Source organism: Triturus cristatus, chromosome 6, assembly GCF_964204655.1.
Source record: "Triturus cristatus chromosome 6, aTriCri1.1, whole genome shotgun sequence".
Taxonomy (NCBI): domain Eukaryota; kingdom Metazoa; phylum Chordata; class Amphibia; order Caudata; family Salamandridae; genus Triturus; species Triturus cristatus.
Window position 1 is genome coordinate 1699719651 of NC_140589.1, and position 15306 is coordinate 1699734956.

The 15306-nt window shown below is 45.0% G+C and overlaps 1 protein-coding gene across 1 annotated transcript in view; it reads left to right on the plus strand.

Annotated features, from left to right (window-relative positions):
* The window catches only part of KCTD3 (potassium channel tetramerization domain containing 3), a 340096-nt gene that overhangs the window by 187575 nt on the left and 137215 nt on the right, over positions 1-15306 (plus strand). Inside the window, exon 9 of the mRNA XM_085612922.1 lies at positions 8182-8372. Within this exon, the coding sequence (XP_085469048.1) occupies positions 8182-8372 (191 nt within the window). The remainder of the gene's footprint in view (positions 1-8181; positions 8373-15306) is intronic.

A 15306-nucleotide genomic window follows, 5' to 3' on the forward strand; every position in this document is an offset into this window, starting at 1 on the left:
CGATCTCCTCAACCCTCTGGGAGTCTCAATCATTCGCAGCAACCGCAAGGGTGGTGGATAAGCCACCGTACACAAAGCGATTTTTGCTGAACTCTCCTCTGCGTTACCAAATACCCTATCTTTGAATATTTAGGAGCTCAGCTCTCCTCTAAATGCCACCAAATTTCATGTCTTCTCTCACCCTCCAGGGGAAAACTCACAATTCCTTGAAGACTTAACAGACCTAATATCGCCACACTCCCTAAAAGACAGCACAGACATTATACTTGGAGATCTAAACCTGCACCTGAACAATGCAGAAGACCCAATAGTACAAGTCCTATCCTCCCTCCTGGAAGCAAACGATCTCATCCAACACTGCAATAAATAAACTCACAAGGACTCTACCCTTCACGCAATCATCTCTAAGTATAACACTTTATCCCTCCACCCTATCCTAGCCTCTGACTAGACTGACCACCACATAATCCTTTTCGATCTTAATGTCATGCAACCTAAGGCTCTCCCCCCATGATATCCATCCAAAGCACTGGGTGAGGAACACACATCGAATCTCCCAGAGAGAGTTAGATGCATTAGTCAGTTCCCAAATTCTACCTCCACCCAACCTCACCTCCGTTGATGACCTCACCGCCCACTACAAAAATGGCAGAACTCCTTGACAAAGTTGCCACTCCGAAACTCTAGAAATCAAGGTGTATCCCTTCCAGATCCTGGTTTATTGAAGACCTAAACAATGAGAGGCAACAACTCTGATTGGCTGAAAGAAACTGGAGACAACAACCCCCACTAACTAATCCCTCTATTCACCGAGCTGTATGCCAAAATACAAAAAACACATCTTCAGAGAAACATTCTCCTTCTTCTGAGCCCAACTTGACCTGTCTAGGAACAGACCCAAAGACCTTTTCAACAGCATCAAATAGCAAACCTGTCCAACACCTTCCAATCTGGGTTCAGGAAAGGATGCAGCACAGAGACTGCATTACTGAAAATCACGGAATACCTACGTACATCTCTGAATAAAGGCCAGGCCTGCCACCTAGTCCTGCTGGACCTCTCGGCTGCCTTTTATACTGTCAACCATGACATCCTCCTAAACACCCTCTCACAATGAGCAGGTATCAAAGGAACTATCCTTCAATGGTTTTCTTCCTTCCTGAATGAACGTTCACAGTTAATCAAATGAAACAGCTCATCCTCAAAAGCAACACCAGTCTCAAGGAGTTCCACAAGGGCCAATCCTGTCTCCTGCCTTAGTCAACCTCTATATGGAACCCCTTTCAAGGACCCTGAAACAAGCCAGGTTTGCCTAATATCTCTATGCAGATGACACTCAAATCTACATTAAAATCCTTCCTTCTCAACTCCCTACCATAACTACCTCAGAACTATATTTTTTGCATATAATACTGTCTATTGTATACTTTTTTATACGATTACTATGCACTGCTTACTCTTTTTATGTAACTTATGTAATTGCTGCTATATCGTCCACATATCCTACTATCTGATAGAGACATCTAGCCGCAGATTCCTTAACTTAGAATATCCCCCCAGGCGTCAGACTGGATCCGGAAAATCCTTTTTTCCCAGCAATACCTCTGCATGCCGAGAGGTGGTGTCCCCCGGCTCTACCCTGACGTCATCCACGGAAGTGACGTTAGTGGAGCCATATAATCCCCTACCGGCGTGCTGACGTCAGTTTTGTTCTTTTCTGCATCCTCACGCAGATCCGGGTAAGTAATACCTCGGGCCTGTCATTGTTTATTGCAGGCCTTTTTCGATGCCCTTTCGCGTCCGGGAACAGTGTGTCGATACCCATTGTGGGCTTCAAACCGTGCTGGTCCTGCTCGACAGATGCCAACGATGGACCCTCACGAACTCTGTATGTGGTGCTTGGGAGAGCACCATGACTCCATGGAGTGCGATGTTTGCCGCCAGCTGTGGCCGCAATCACTGCAGGAACACAGCATGAAGCTGCTGTCTGCCCGGATGTCCCGTACGGACCCCTCACGACACAGGTCTCCTTCTCCAGCGGAGTCATCCACGCGGTGGGGCCGGTTCCAGCACCGTCGCCACCATTCGCCTACCTCAGGTAAGCATTGCCCCCCCCCCCCCCTTCCCTGGCGCGCCTCAGGGCCCCACAGGTTGGGTAGGGACTCAGGTTGGGACACCGCTGGCAGGTTTACCCTCTGCTCCAACTGAGTGTCCTGACTCTGACACCAGAGTTGCCGCAACATCGGGACACGGCCCGGAGGGGCATCCCACAACGTCTAGCCCTTCCAGAGCACTGTTGCACTGCCTTTCGAGGCTTCCTGCGGCATCGCTGGAGGTGGCTGCGGTGCGGTGCACGACACCGCTTTGGCGTACTCTCTCCCGCAGGTTTCCACCTCAGGAAATGTTGAGTCTATAACGGTCCGACTCCGCGCGGTCAAGCCTTTTCGGAGGTTGCCGGCTCGACTTGAGGAGTCGAGGCCTTTGGAGGACGCCGGCTCGCCTCGAGGAGTCGAGGCCTTTTCAGAGGTCACAGACGCCGGCACGACGCGAAGGGTAGAGGCCTCCGCGGAGGTCGCCGGGTCTACTCGAAGGGTCGAGGCCTTTTCGGAGGTCGCCGGCTCGGCTCGACTCGAGAAGATGAGGCCGACTAGGGTGGTCAAGGCCTTTTTCGAAGGTTGCCGACGCTTGCTCCACTCCGCCAGTCGGGACCTCTTCAGAAGTCTCCGACGCCGGCTCGACGTCTCCTCGACGCCGATCGATGCCGGTACCATCTCCAGCTTTAGTGGTGGAGGATGTGGTCCCAGTGGGTTCACCACCCCCTGAGTCTTTTCACTGCTCTCCAGAGCAGACGCCAGTGGAGCATTGGCCTACTCATCCTGCTGCTGTGCCTCTATTAAGTGGCCGGTTTAGCTTGCGTCCGTCACCTACTGATGCCTATGCTTTCACCGCCTCGTGGGGCGGCTGCTGGGACGTTCGTCAGGGCTGTTTGCGGGGCTGCAGACATTTGAAGGATGGAGCCGCCCTCAGTCTCTAGTCTTTCGGAGCCTTTGCTGGATATTCTCCACCAGGGCGATGGGGAACATGGACCCGTACCTTTTGCGGAGTCATTGTTTGACATCCTTCTCGGAACGTGGGCACGGCCCTCCTCAGGGGACCCCGTGGATTGTGCTGTGGCACGTCGGCCGGCTCCCACTAACCCCGCCTGTTTGACCCTACATCCTGGAGCTGGAGGACTTGTGCTTCAGGCAGCTCTCTCTGTTACTCCTGTTCTGTTGCATCCTCCCACTCAGGAGTCTCGGTTTCTGGAGTCGTGGGCCACAATGTGTTTGCATCCGCCAGCTCGGAACTCCGGTCCCTCAACACATTGTGTGTATTTGCTCGGGTTACATTTGCCCTTTGGCACGCTGTTGACCGACTCTTCCCCTCCTTGCCGGGGATCACTCGTGACGATCTGGCCCGCCTAATCAGTGATGGCCATGATATGGCACACTTTTCAATTCGGTCTGCCATGGACGCCACGGACACTGTGGTCGTACTATGGCCAGGTCGGTTGCTATACGCCACCAGGCGTGGTTGCATGATGGCGTATTCCCAGAGCATGTTCAGGAGCGGTTTAGAGATATACCGTTTAATGGGGTCACTCTTTTTGATGCCCATGCTGATTCGGCAGTCAGGCGCCTCCTGTATATGTGTCTCTTTTCTGTTACCCGTTGTGGGCTGCAGATGCTCTGGGTTGCGTGGCTGCTCAGCCGTGTTGTTTACTTATTCTGGTGCAGCTGGTTAGCCTGTGTTTACCTTTCTTTTGAGCCTCTGCCTACGAGCTTGTCTCAAGAGGGACCCTTCTTTGGTAAGGTTGTGCCTTGCCCTATGTGGGGTATTTGTTGCCGATCATATTGCTACTCTCCTTTGCCCAGGTACCTTGGCGCAAGCTGCCTCTTCCTACTGTTGTAGGATGTCTCCTCTGGTCAGTTCCATAGACTTGGTTTCTCTCCAAGGTTTACCATTGGTTATCTACGGTGGGTCTGTAAAACATCCCTGCCTCCATAGGGGGTTTTGTCACCCTGGCATGTTCCTGCAACCTCGCTGTGCACGTCTTGCCTGTCTATCGGTGGACATGCGCCCCCTGGGGGGGTGGGTGGGGCAGGTCTTCCCTGGCACCGTCTCCGGTTCCTTGCTTCTTGCAGGACACGGAGTCCGGTTTGTCCCTTCCTGTCCTGTGCACACCTAGATCTCAAGGAGTGGCTCTGGTCTATGCCTTTCTGCCTCTGGATCTGTGCTCCACCCCTGATGTTTTTCTGGGTGTGCGTTCTTACTCCCCTTATGGCACAGGTGCTTCTTTAGGTAGCATTACTATGTGTGTATTCTTCTTGACGTTCTCCATTTTGGTAGATGGTGTTGGTCTTTGTCGGTGTAGGCTTTTGGCGCAAGGCTTCTGTCTGTGCCTCCTTTCTATCCTTTATGGGCAGTCTTGTGGTCTTTGTTTCCACTGTCTTACGGGAGCCAGGATTCTTATCCCTCGGGGACCTGTTATTTTTTCTGCATTCTTAACTGTTATGCAGCACACTGGTGCCGTGGTGCCGCTTGCATTACTCCCCTATTTAGGTTAAGTCACTCCACGTACGTGTGTCGATATTCCTATCACTTGTGTGGATTCTACACGCCACTGGGGTGCTCACATACTAAGTCTTTTTTGCCTTAGTGTCAGGCATGCTTGCTTACTCTTTCCTTCAGGATGGTGTCCTCTGTGTGTTACTAGCCTTGCAGGTTATCCACTCATAGTGGTGCCTTTTAACTCATTTGGCTGCATGCCTACCGCCTGAGCTTTTGCTTAAATGGTGGCTCCTCTGTCTCTGTTGGCACTAGGCTCTGGGCTCAGCCCTGCCACTGTTGTCACATGTCCTAGGCAGTACCCATTAAGGGGTTTCTTCTTCCACCCACGGGCCTCATGCTGCGGTTCCGGTTCAGGGTCGGACAGTCTTCCGACTGTCCCCTGTTTCTTGTGGCTTCCACTGTGGTGTGTGTTCAGGCGGTATGCTCTACCGTTGTCATGTTGCTTTGACCCTTGGTACTTCATTCCTCTTGGGTTATAGGGACCGATGCCGGGATCCTTCTTTGAAGGTCTTGCTGCATTGTTTCTTACGTTGTCACGGAACTTTCTAGTTCTGTTTTCCTTTCGTCTATGTCTGGGTGAGAGAGGTCTCACACCGCCCCTCGTCGGATTTTATGTCTTTACCATCCCTTGTTCATGCTCCTTTAGGTGGGTCATGGTCTGATGCCTATTGTCCTGACATTGCGGTTTCCACTGTTTTTTCGTCTGCCTCATGACAAATTTGTTCTCCTGGAACTTGGTGGTGGTTTCGCAGACCCTCCTCCTATGGGGTATGGCTTTGGTATCTATTCTAAGTTAAGGAATCTGCGGCTAGATGTCTCTATCAGATGGAAGAGTTACTTACCTTCGGTAACGATATATCTGGTAGAGACACAGTCTAGCCGCAGATTCCTTAACGCCCGCTAATCCTCCCCACTCTGCGAAGACCTTTTCATATGGTGTCTTTCTACCTAGCATCCCTCTTTCTGGTGGCTTTGGTCTTCCGGAGGTGTGCTCTCACACTTCACTCTGGGGTAGGGTGTGTTGTTCTATGTGGGGCCCTTTGGACTCCCCTCCGTCCTAGTGTTTGGTTGGTGTGCTCTCTCCCCTTCCTTTGGCAGCTTTCGAGCCCTTTGGCTCTCCACTCCGTCCACGTTTTATGGTGGTTTAGGTCTATACTTTTTACTACCTTCTCATGTTTTTCCTCCTGTGCTACTCGCACGTGGAGTAATTCTGTTTTTAATTCCCTCCCACCGCCCACACCTGTGCCTCCTCCTTTCTCTGGCAGTCGGTTGGATTGGGTTCTCTTGGTGCTACAGTTCTTCAATCTCTGGATTGTGTGTGTGGTGAACTTTCTAGTGGTCGTTCACTTCTAGTGACTTGTCTTGCAACATGTTGCTTCAATATTGTGGTGCTTTTAATTTCCCTCCTGTGATGACAAGCTGTGCCTCGCTTGTCATATCCTTTGTACCGCAGTCGTTGCCCCCTCGAGGTGGGGCACGGCTTGGCTATTTGTTGGGCCCTTGCTCGCAGCAAGTACTCTGTGAGCTCCCTTCGGGTGCTGGGTGCTTTTTCAATCATTTTGTTCTTTTTTAACACACACTGTTCCTATGCTATCGCAGTTTTTTGCACGGCTCCGCGTTGGTGCGCGGAAATGTTTCCTGTAGAAAACTGACGTCAGCACGCCGGGAGGGGTTTATATGGCTCCACTGACGTCACTTCCGTGGACGACATCAGGGCGGAGCCGGGCGACGCCACCTCCTGGTGTGCAGAGGTATTGCAGTTAAGGAATCTGCGGCTAGACTGTGTCTCTACCAGATATATCGTTATCGAAGGTAAGTAACTCTTCCGTCTATCGTATACTTCTCTTTATACTGTTATTATGTACTGTTATTTGCTTTTTATGTAACTCATGTAATTGCAGCTATATCATTCACATATCCTGCCGTCTATCGTATTCTCCTTTTTTCTATCGTTACTAGGTACTTTTATCTGTCTTTTATGTAACTTGTGTAATTGCTGCTGTGCTAACTCTGTAAAGCGATCTGACGCCTTTGGGTCAAGTTTGTGCTATACAAAACTCGATCAATGAATTAATACTTACACATAGGCACATAATCACAAAAATAAACGTAGCTTAAAGTGGCGTTATAATAAATAACGCTCATAATATTTGTTAATGTTTAAAAAAAGAAACAAAGAAATTCACTTTAAAAGCCAAAGTTTAAAGTGACATTATTGTAAGGTAGTTCAAATAAGTTAAAAACTAATGTTATCCATACCCAAAACTTAAATCAGGGCAAATTGAGGCTCCTTTGCTCCCCGATAGCCGTTCTCATTCAAACCGACTCCACTCCAAATTAGAGAATTGGGCACCAAAGCTCCCCGCAGTGGGGCTTCCGCCCTCCCCCCAACTCCTTCATATCACCATCTCTCTCTCTCTTCTCCCCTCTTTTTATCACTCTTCACACAAGAAGTAGACCCCCAGCCGACCACCAAGCATTTCCTGGCAATCATTGAGACTTTATAAATTTCCCACCCAGCTTCTCTCATCTCGCCCTATTCCTCCAACTAGATTATCACCTGAGGTATACAGGTGATTTTGTTGGTATTGACTCATGGTTTATTCACGGGTGATAAATGGAACGAACTGTACCATTGTTTATTTCTTGTCGTTTCTTTTCATTTTTTTTACTGTATCTCTTTTTTGTACAGTTAAAATGCCTAATAAAATATTAAAATTAAAAGAATTCTAACGTTTAAAAATGTGCCCCCATCATGCACTACATATGACTTCACAATTTATGTCACTCATGACAAGTTAAATGACATTATTGATGGAATCTCAGTTTTTAGTTTTTTGCCTTGGTTTAGCTGGTAACAACACCGTCACTTTAACCTTTGGCTCTTTCAGCTGCAATACATATTTATATATATATATATATATATATATATATATATATATATATATATAAAATCATTGCATTGCCTTAATAGTCTCATCAGTTACATACACGTTTATAGTTTGTCTGGGAGGAATACTATGAGAGTTTAACCTAAGTCCAGTATAAGTGTATTCTGTACATGATTTCCAAAATGTGTAATTCTAATCAGGAGCTCAGTTTGCACTCAAGTATTTATTCCCCAGCTTTAAATCATTCATAGAGTCACAAGGTTTTGTAATAAGCTTTGATTTCAGACTTGAGGTCCTCTCCAAAACCGATTAAAATGACACTTTTCTTTGCCTAAGATCACTTTAAATTCATAGCTTGTTTTACTCACACTCTTCTGTTGTAGGTACTGCAGCTACACCACTTCACACCAATTTATTCTGATTTACTGTGGGTTTCTATGAGATTGCAAACCTTTACAGTTGAAGTAAATAAACTTCATATTGAATTGTGCCAACAATGAAAAACCCGTTAAAATATGTTATATATTTCTTCATTTAGAATATTGGATTTTATCAAGAATGCACTTAGGATGTTACTTACAGCAGTTTAGTAATTTAAAAAAGTGAACACACATTCCATTACACTTTGCATTGTTTTAAAGTCTGCAGTTGACACAGGCTGGATTTGTTTTTTCTTCAGAATTAAAGAATCCTCTGGTTGGCAGCAAATATTCTCAAGTCCTTACCTTGACTGGACAATTGAGCGTGTTGCTCTGAATGCAAAAGTAGTTGGTGGTCCACATGGGGACAAGGATAAGATGGTTGCTGTGGCATCAGAAAGCAGCATCATACTGTGGAGCATTCAAGACGGTGGAAGTGGTAGTGAAATCGGTGAGTACGAATGTGATTCATATTTTCTCAATTAAAATAAATGAAACTGTATTTTCCCCCAGGTTATAAACCTCTATTATATTGTCCATAGAACGTCAGTAGAATCAGATTCAGCATTATATTTACAGTAAGGTGCATATTTATTAACTCAGAAATTCAATACTCTGCAGAATACCAAACAAGAAACCTATTCTTTAAAGAAGACTTGATATAGAAATAAGCGGTGAATATCAAATGTAACTTAAGAAATAATATATTTTTTTCAGTATTACAGTTGTTGCACTGTTGCATTTCAGAGGTGTCTCGCTAAGTAGTTTTGGAATAGTTTTTGCTGGTATTATGACTCTGAGTATTGCCACATTGCCATTTAGTCTCATTGCATGTGCTGTATCCCTATAACGTGAGATAAAATTGGCTGACCTCATTGGCCTATTTAACTGCAGGGCTACCATTAGGTAGTGCAGAAGTACTGCACCAGGGGCGCGAAAGTTAAATGTCAAGTTCGCCACAGAGTACATTTACTCCTTCCACATGTGCAACTGGAAAAACAAGGTTTTAGCTTAATCATTTTGGCCTGGTTGGTTGCAGTTTAAACTACTGCAGTAACACATTAAACAAGCATTTGCAATTCAATAGGTCTCACGTTTGCTAGAGTTAGAGCTATTGGCGTGGTGATGATTTTTACTTATCTGTTTTGGAGTGGAGTGGATAGATGTGGTGTGTAGTGGAATTATGCGGTTAGTTGTCCAGTGGAATTATGTGTATATAAATGATGTGGTATTTAGTGTATAGGAATTATGTGGAGTGGGATTGTGTGTTATGAAGAGTAATTATGTGGTATGGTATTTTGTGTTGTGGAGTGTTATATAGTAGAGTTTAATTATGTGGTGTGCTGTTTAATTTTGTGGTGTGTTCTGGAAGTATGTGGTGTGGTTTGTATGTATGTGGTGTATTATGTGATTGTGTTGTTGATTTGTATTATGTGATTTTCTGTTGAATTTTATTGTATGTAATGGAAACGTGTTGAGTTGATTAAGCACTACCCCAGACATTTCACTTAATGAAAACAGGAGAAAAGTGGTGAAGAAATAAAGGACTCTAATTGGGGAATAACATGCAGTGCAAGAACACTGATTTTTGGTTCATCTGTGGCCTACTGGATTATGCAAGGAATACTTAAAAAGATAGTATAACACCTCATGGGCATACCATCAAACCTGTGGTTAAGGTACTGCTTTAAGTGGTGAACTTCTCTTTTTAAGTGTTGTGTCTTAGTTATTGGCTGCTTTTGTTTGTTTTATATTTTTCATAATTCTTCAAATAAAAGCACATTATTTTTAAAATGTGAGAGCTCTGAAACAAAAAGTACATCTTGAGCGCGACGTGTAAGGCAACTGTTTCGGATTTCCCTTGCAGAAAAGACTGTTACTCAGATTGAATAAATAAAGAGATGTTTTAAATAAACAAGAAATGTGTCAAACATTCTCAGAGAGCCTTACAAAATAAGATAATAAATCTTTTTAACTTGCCCTATATTTATTACATGTTATTGTAGGTTATTTATTATCTTTTGTGTTAGTACCACTGTATTGCCAAGCTGTCAACCACCACATATCATGTCCCAATGCGTCTGTTTACACACTTGGAACACCTGACTCTTCTGTTCCAGTTCGACTGGAGTACTTTGTCCACCGAGCAAAACAGAGCAGCAGCCCTTAACAAGGAAGGTGGCAAGTGAACAGCAGAGCTCTCTCCGCCTTTTGCCTGCCATCTGGGCAGACACTAGTGTCCGAAAGCAGCAAAGAAGCCAAATGGAGGAGTGCGTAAAAGGGGCAAGAAGGGTGCGGCACAATGACCAGGGCGGCAGAACTGGAGAACCAGTTTAGAGTATTGTTATCGATTCATTGTCCTGCTAGAAAGCAATATATGTATTTAAAGAGTCTGCTGCCTTTGAACTTGTTCAAACCCGCAATGCTGGGACTGAGATGGAGGTAAATTAAATGAAGCCTCTTCCACTGAAAGAATAGAAATTATGAAATATATTTCCAGATTGAACAGACGGATGGCAGACAGCTAATCTCCATCAGAATCAAGCAGTTAAGCGGCTTGGTTCTGCATTCGATCCAAGTTAGTTTTAATCTGTTTAGCCTATGCAGGGAACGCATTAACTGCTTGTGTAATCTTTTCTTTCATTAAACGTTTTCACATTGTGTTTGGAATTAGCAGTTATGTGTCAGTCAGGCTGTGTTGCGTGCTAAAACTACAGCTGCCCGAAAATCTCACTTTGTGGTAATGTGTTTGGTTTCAAGTCACTCTGAGCTTTTTGCGTGGAAAGTAAAACGTTTCTTATATGGAGTCTGGGTTGCTCACTGCTTCTGCTTGTTAGGTCATCCATAGAGAACATCTGCTTTGTTTTAACAAGGAAGGGGTAAGCAGCAGGGCGATAGGTGAAACTGCAAAGCAAGATGGTTTTGGGGGATGGAATAGGCAACCTCAGCATAAGCGAAAAACATCTGTGGCTCGTGTCGACTACAAGACCACCCCCACCATGTCCTCATCGCTAAAAAAATCCTACAGCCTGACATCCTGCAAGCCACACACACAGTAACAGAGCAGGAAACCAAGGGAAAAAAAGTCCCCTAAAGAGCAGAATAGCCATAGCGTAATGATATTGTGTTTAGTTCCTGCTCCATGGGAGGAACGGAAGAGAAAAACGAGGTACAAAGAAGCAGGACTGACCACTAGCAAGCAAGGATTTTTCACGAACACTGACCTAGACAAATGAAAAGCAAATCTAAGCAATGGGTGGAGTTGGAACTCCACAAAGAATATACAACAGGTCGCTAAGCAACAGCCAATGCGCTGTCTAGGCTCTACTTAAAAAATGCACTAATAATTAAAGGAGTTGTGAAGCCTAAATCTGTTGTCCTAGTCACCATAAGAATGTCTTGTAATTTCAGGGCTGGGAGCTTAATATGTAACGTGGGACATACCAAATATTAAGAAAAGTATTTCCCTTGCATGACAGCGGTTCAGCTTTGATGACCGTGGAACAAAAGGACTGCTTCTGAGAATATCTTGAACTCAGCCAAGAAAAAATGTCCTACCAATGATACTAAACTCTGAGTGGTCAGTTCAGTTCAGTTTCCTTAAATATCTTCATTCGGCAAAAGCCCTAAAACAGAATCATAGTATACAATACATAAATACAGTGAATATAAAAACCAACAGGAATAAAACCAGCTTCAAAGGATAAAATCAGGTATGTGTTAAACGCAAAGCAAGCCAGCATCCCAAATTAAATCTTCTCAGCATTTCCTAAAGGACGATGGCACTCTTATATAATTTAAGATTGCATTGCAAATATCCGCTGAGCATAGGCGCTGTAAATACACAAACCCTTCTTCGTAATCTCTCCAGATTTGTTTTACATTTGATGGGGACCAAAAAATAGGACAGAGGAACTCCATACAAAAAGCAAACCAATGTAAAGGGATTTGCTCTGCTTGCTGGTGTTATCACACAGAATAAGTAGGGTAAATTGTGTTGCCACGAACCCTGTAGTGAAAACGCAAACTTAAAGTGCATAGTCTAAAATGTGTAAGGTATAAACGGAGGATGGGATTTATTATTCAATCAAAGTAAGGCTCCAGATTCCTTTATGTTGATACCAAACAGTACCTAACTATTGTTTCCTTAACCTTTCTTCTCCAGGCATGAGCTCATGCAGTGGTTTAAATATCTCTGCTTAACTATATCTTTGTGTTTGAATGATAGCTTGTGTGGATTACTCAACACATCTGAAAGGCCTAAGGTTTCAAAGGTATTCTTCAAGTAGGCAAGCTACGGTATTTCATTGACCCTATCTATGGACAAACAATCCAAAATACAAACTTAACAAGTGCCTCCTCCTGAGTTCACCAGCTCTTAATCCAAAGAAGCAAGCCCAATCAAATACTCCAGATAAGATAACCCTAGTTCCTTATGACATATAACAGTGGCAGTACCTCTGGTAACTGACAATCTGCATGTGAAACGATTTTTGACACGCTTGAGGGCCCCTTCATTACAATATCCCGATTGCCCCGCCCCATGAGTGACCATTTTGGGAGTTCAATTAGTCACTGCTGGACTGTTTTCACAGGTTATGTTCCTTCTTTTTAAAGTTAATACTCTACTGTTTCAGCCCATTCCTATGGGCTACAAAATCCTCAGGAAAGACCGGCCATTTGGGAAGGGAGGTGGCATTGCCATTATTTCTAAACAGAAGTTAGACTGCACGCCTATTATGTTAGACAATATTGAGGGGGAAGAATGCTTAGGTTTCCGTTGCACTTTATCCCCCCATCAATGTATAGCTGGAATCTTGTTATATGGGCCTCCAGGATCGCTTGGCAACTTCATCACCTCACTAAATGCAGGCGCTACCCCGCTAGTCCTAAGATATAACCAGTTCCTCCTATTGGGAGACTTCAATATATTTATGGACAAAGCTTAGGACCCTTCAGCAATTTATCTGCTCGACACTATGCAGCTTGTAGACTGATCCCACTGATATCCGCTCCCACACACAACAGGGGCCATACTCTTGACCAGATCTTCTGCAACATAGAACTAGGGGTAAACCCTCCACTTCCCATCACCTGCTCAGATCACTTTCCTACTAACTTTAAAATCCCTAATTTAAACAAGGATTCTCTGCAGAAAGCGATAAGGGCGGACTATAATTGCAGAGCCTTGCCCCAAATATCCATCCCGGCATTGGCGGAGGCTCTCGAACTTTCGCCCCGATATTAATCAGCAATCCTGAAGCCGACACCCTCTCTCTTGAATCCTGGCTTGGGACTAACATTGACACTGCTGCTCCTATCTCTCGTCCTTCAAGGACTCACCCCCCTATGCCCTGGTTCAATGAATCTCTTAGAAATAGCAAAAATACCTGTAGAAGGCTTGAAAGGAAATGGCGGAAATACTACACTCTCGTAGATAAGAAGACCTACAAAGCCGCCTTGAAATCCCATTACATGCAGGTGAGAGAGGTCAGGAACAATTTCCTCCAGGATAAGATTGAACAAGCCTAAAACAAGGGAAAATAAATTTATTAGTATAGTTAAATTCTTTACTTCCCCTAAGGCTGTTAAGAAAGAAGCCCTGCTTTCAGCTGAGTGGACAAAGCAGGTAGCACTATCGTTCCACAATAAGATCACTGTAATACAACACTGCTTTGATAAAATACCAGCGGAGGATCAGATCTTACCAATTTCAGAATGAAAAATTATGCCCCCTGCAGCTCCCTACACTGTCAGTGTTTCCCGAATTACAAAAAGATGAGTCGCTCAACTACCTCAAAGACCTCAAGTCTGGATCTCCAGTGGACTCCTCCCCCACTATACTATTAGCACCTCTAGGACCTACCATCAACCCCACAGTCAATAAGGACTTAACCTATCCCTCTCAGCTGGTAAAATGCAGCATATCTGGAAGCAGGCTAAAATTCTACCACTTCTATAAAAAGACGGCCGCGGACCACAAAGACCCAGCCAATTATAGGTCTATCTCCCTCCTCCCTGCACTATCTAAGGTCCTAGAGAAACATGTAAACAGACTACTGTTAGAGTACATTGAAGACCAAATCTGTTTCATGTCTCTCAATCTGGCTTTAGGGCAAAGTATAGCACGGAATCTGCTCTGTTGGAAGTGACCGAGCACATTAAGGAAAAACTAGATCATGGAGGTAGGGCAGTTTTAATTGTAATTGACCTGTCGGCGGCCTTCGACACGGTCGCACATGAGACTTCTTGACAGAGCTACGGAATGTGGGAATGGGTGGGACCGCACTGGCCTGGATGACCTGTTTCCTGGAAAATAGATCCCAGGATATTTGGATGCCACCTTTTTCATCTCCCATGCCTCACATGAACGTAGGAGTACCTCAGGGCTCTATTCTTAGCCCCACCCTCTATGATATTTATCTGTCACCTCTTGCACCTTTAGTAGAGAAAGAGGGTGCTAAGATTATCTCTTACGCTAATGAGAAACAACTGATTTTTACATGTGAAAAAGGAGTCGACTGATGGAGACATTATTAGATCCTGTCTCACAAAGGTATTTAACTGGCTGAAACTAAATCAGCTGAAATGTAACCTGGATAAAACAGAGGTTGTGTTTTTAGCCAACTTGCTGTGTGTAATTGGAGTACATGGTGGCCGGAGGAGTTGTCCCCTCCCCTTTCAGCCCAGGAGAAGGTCAAAAATCTGGGCATTGTCATTGACAACGCCCTCTCTATGGGTCCACAGATTTAAGCACTGATCGGCTCCTGTTTCGGTACTCTCCGTATGCTAAAAGAATTCATACCTTTACTATCACTGGATTGTGGTTCAAGCCTTGGTGACATCAAAAATGGATTACGCCACTAGCCTATACCTAGGCCTGCCTGACTACCTTATTCAGCGCCTGCAAGTGGTGCAACACGCTGCGGCTAGGGCAGTCCTAAGACCGAAACCCAGATCCCATATGACTCCCATCCTGAACTCTCTGTATTGGTTGCGTATGAAGGAAAGGATCAAACTTAAAGCCCTGGTATCCTTTTCAAAGCACTCCACGGAATAGGAGCTAACTACCTTAATAAGCGTGTCAATCGTTAAAAGCCAACAAGGACCTTAAGATCTTCCAATGCTTATCTCGTCCGCACCCCCAAAATTTGTCTGGCTCTTAATGGGGGGGGGGGGGAGGAGGTAGATAGGTAGATCTTTTGGGTTCCTAGGTGCAAAAGCATGGAATAGACTACTGGCTACTCCGAGAACCACTACGGACCATCCAACCTTCAGGAAAAACCTCAAAACCTGGCTTTTTAAGAACTAACTCATGCTTCAGTGACCTGCCAATTGTCCTCTTTCAGTGCCAGGACACTCTAGTGTGAGTAGCTCTGTGCAAT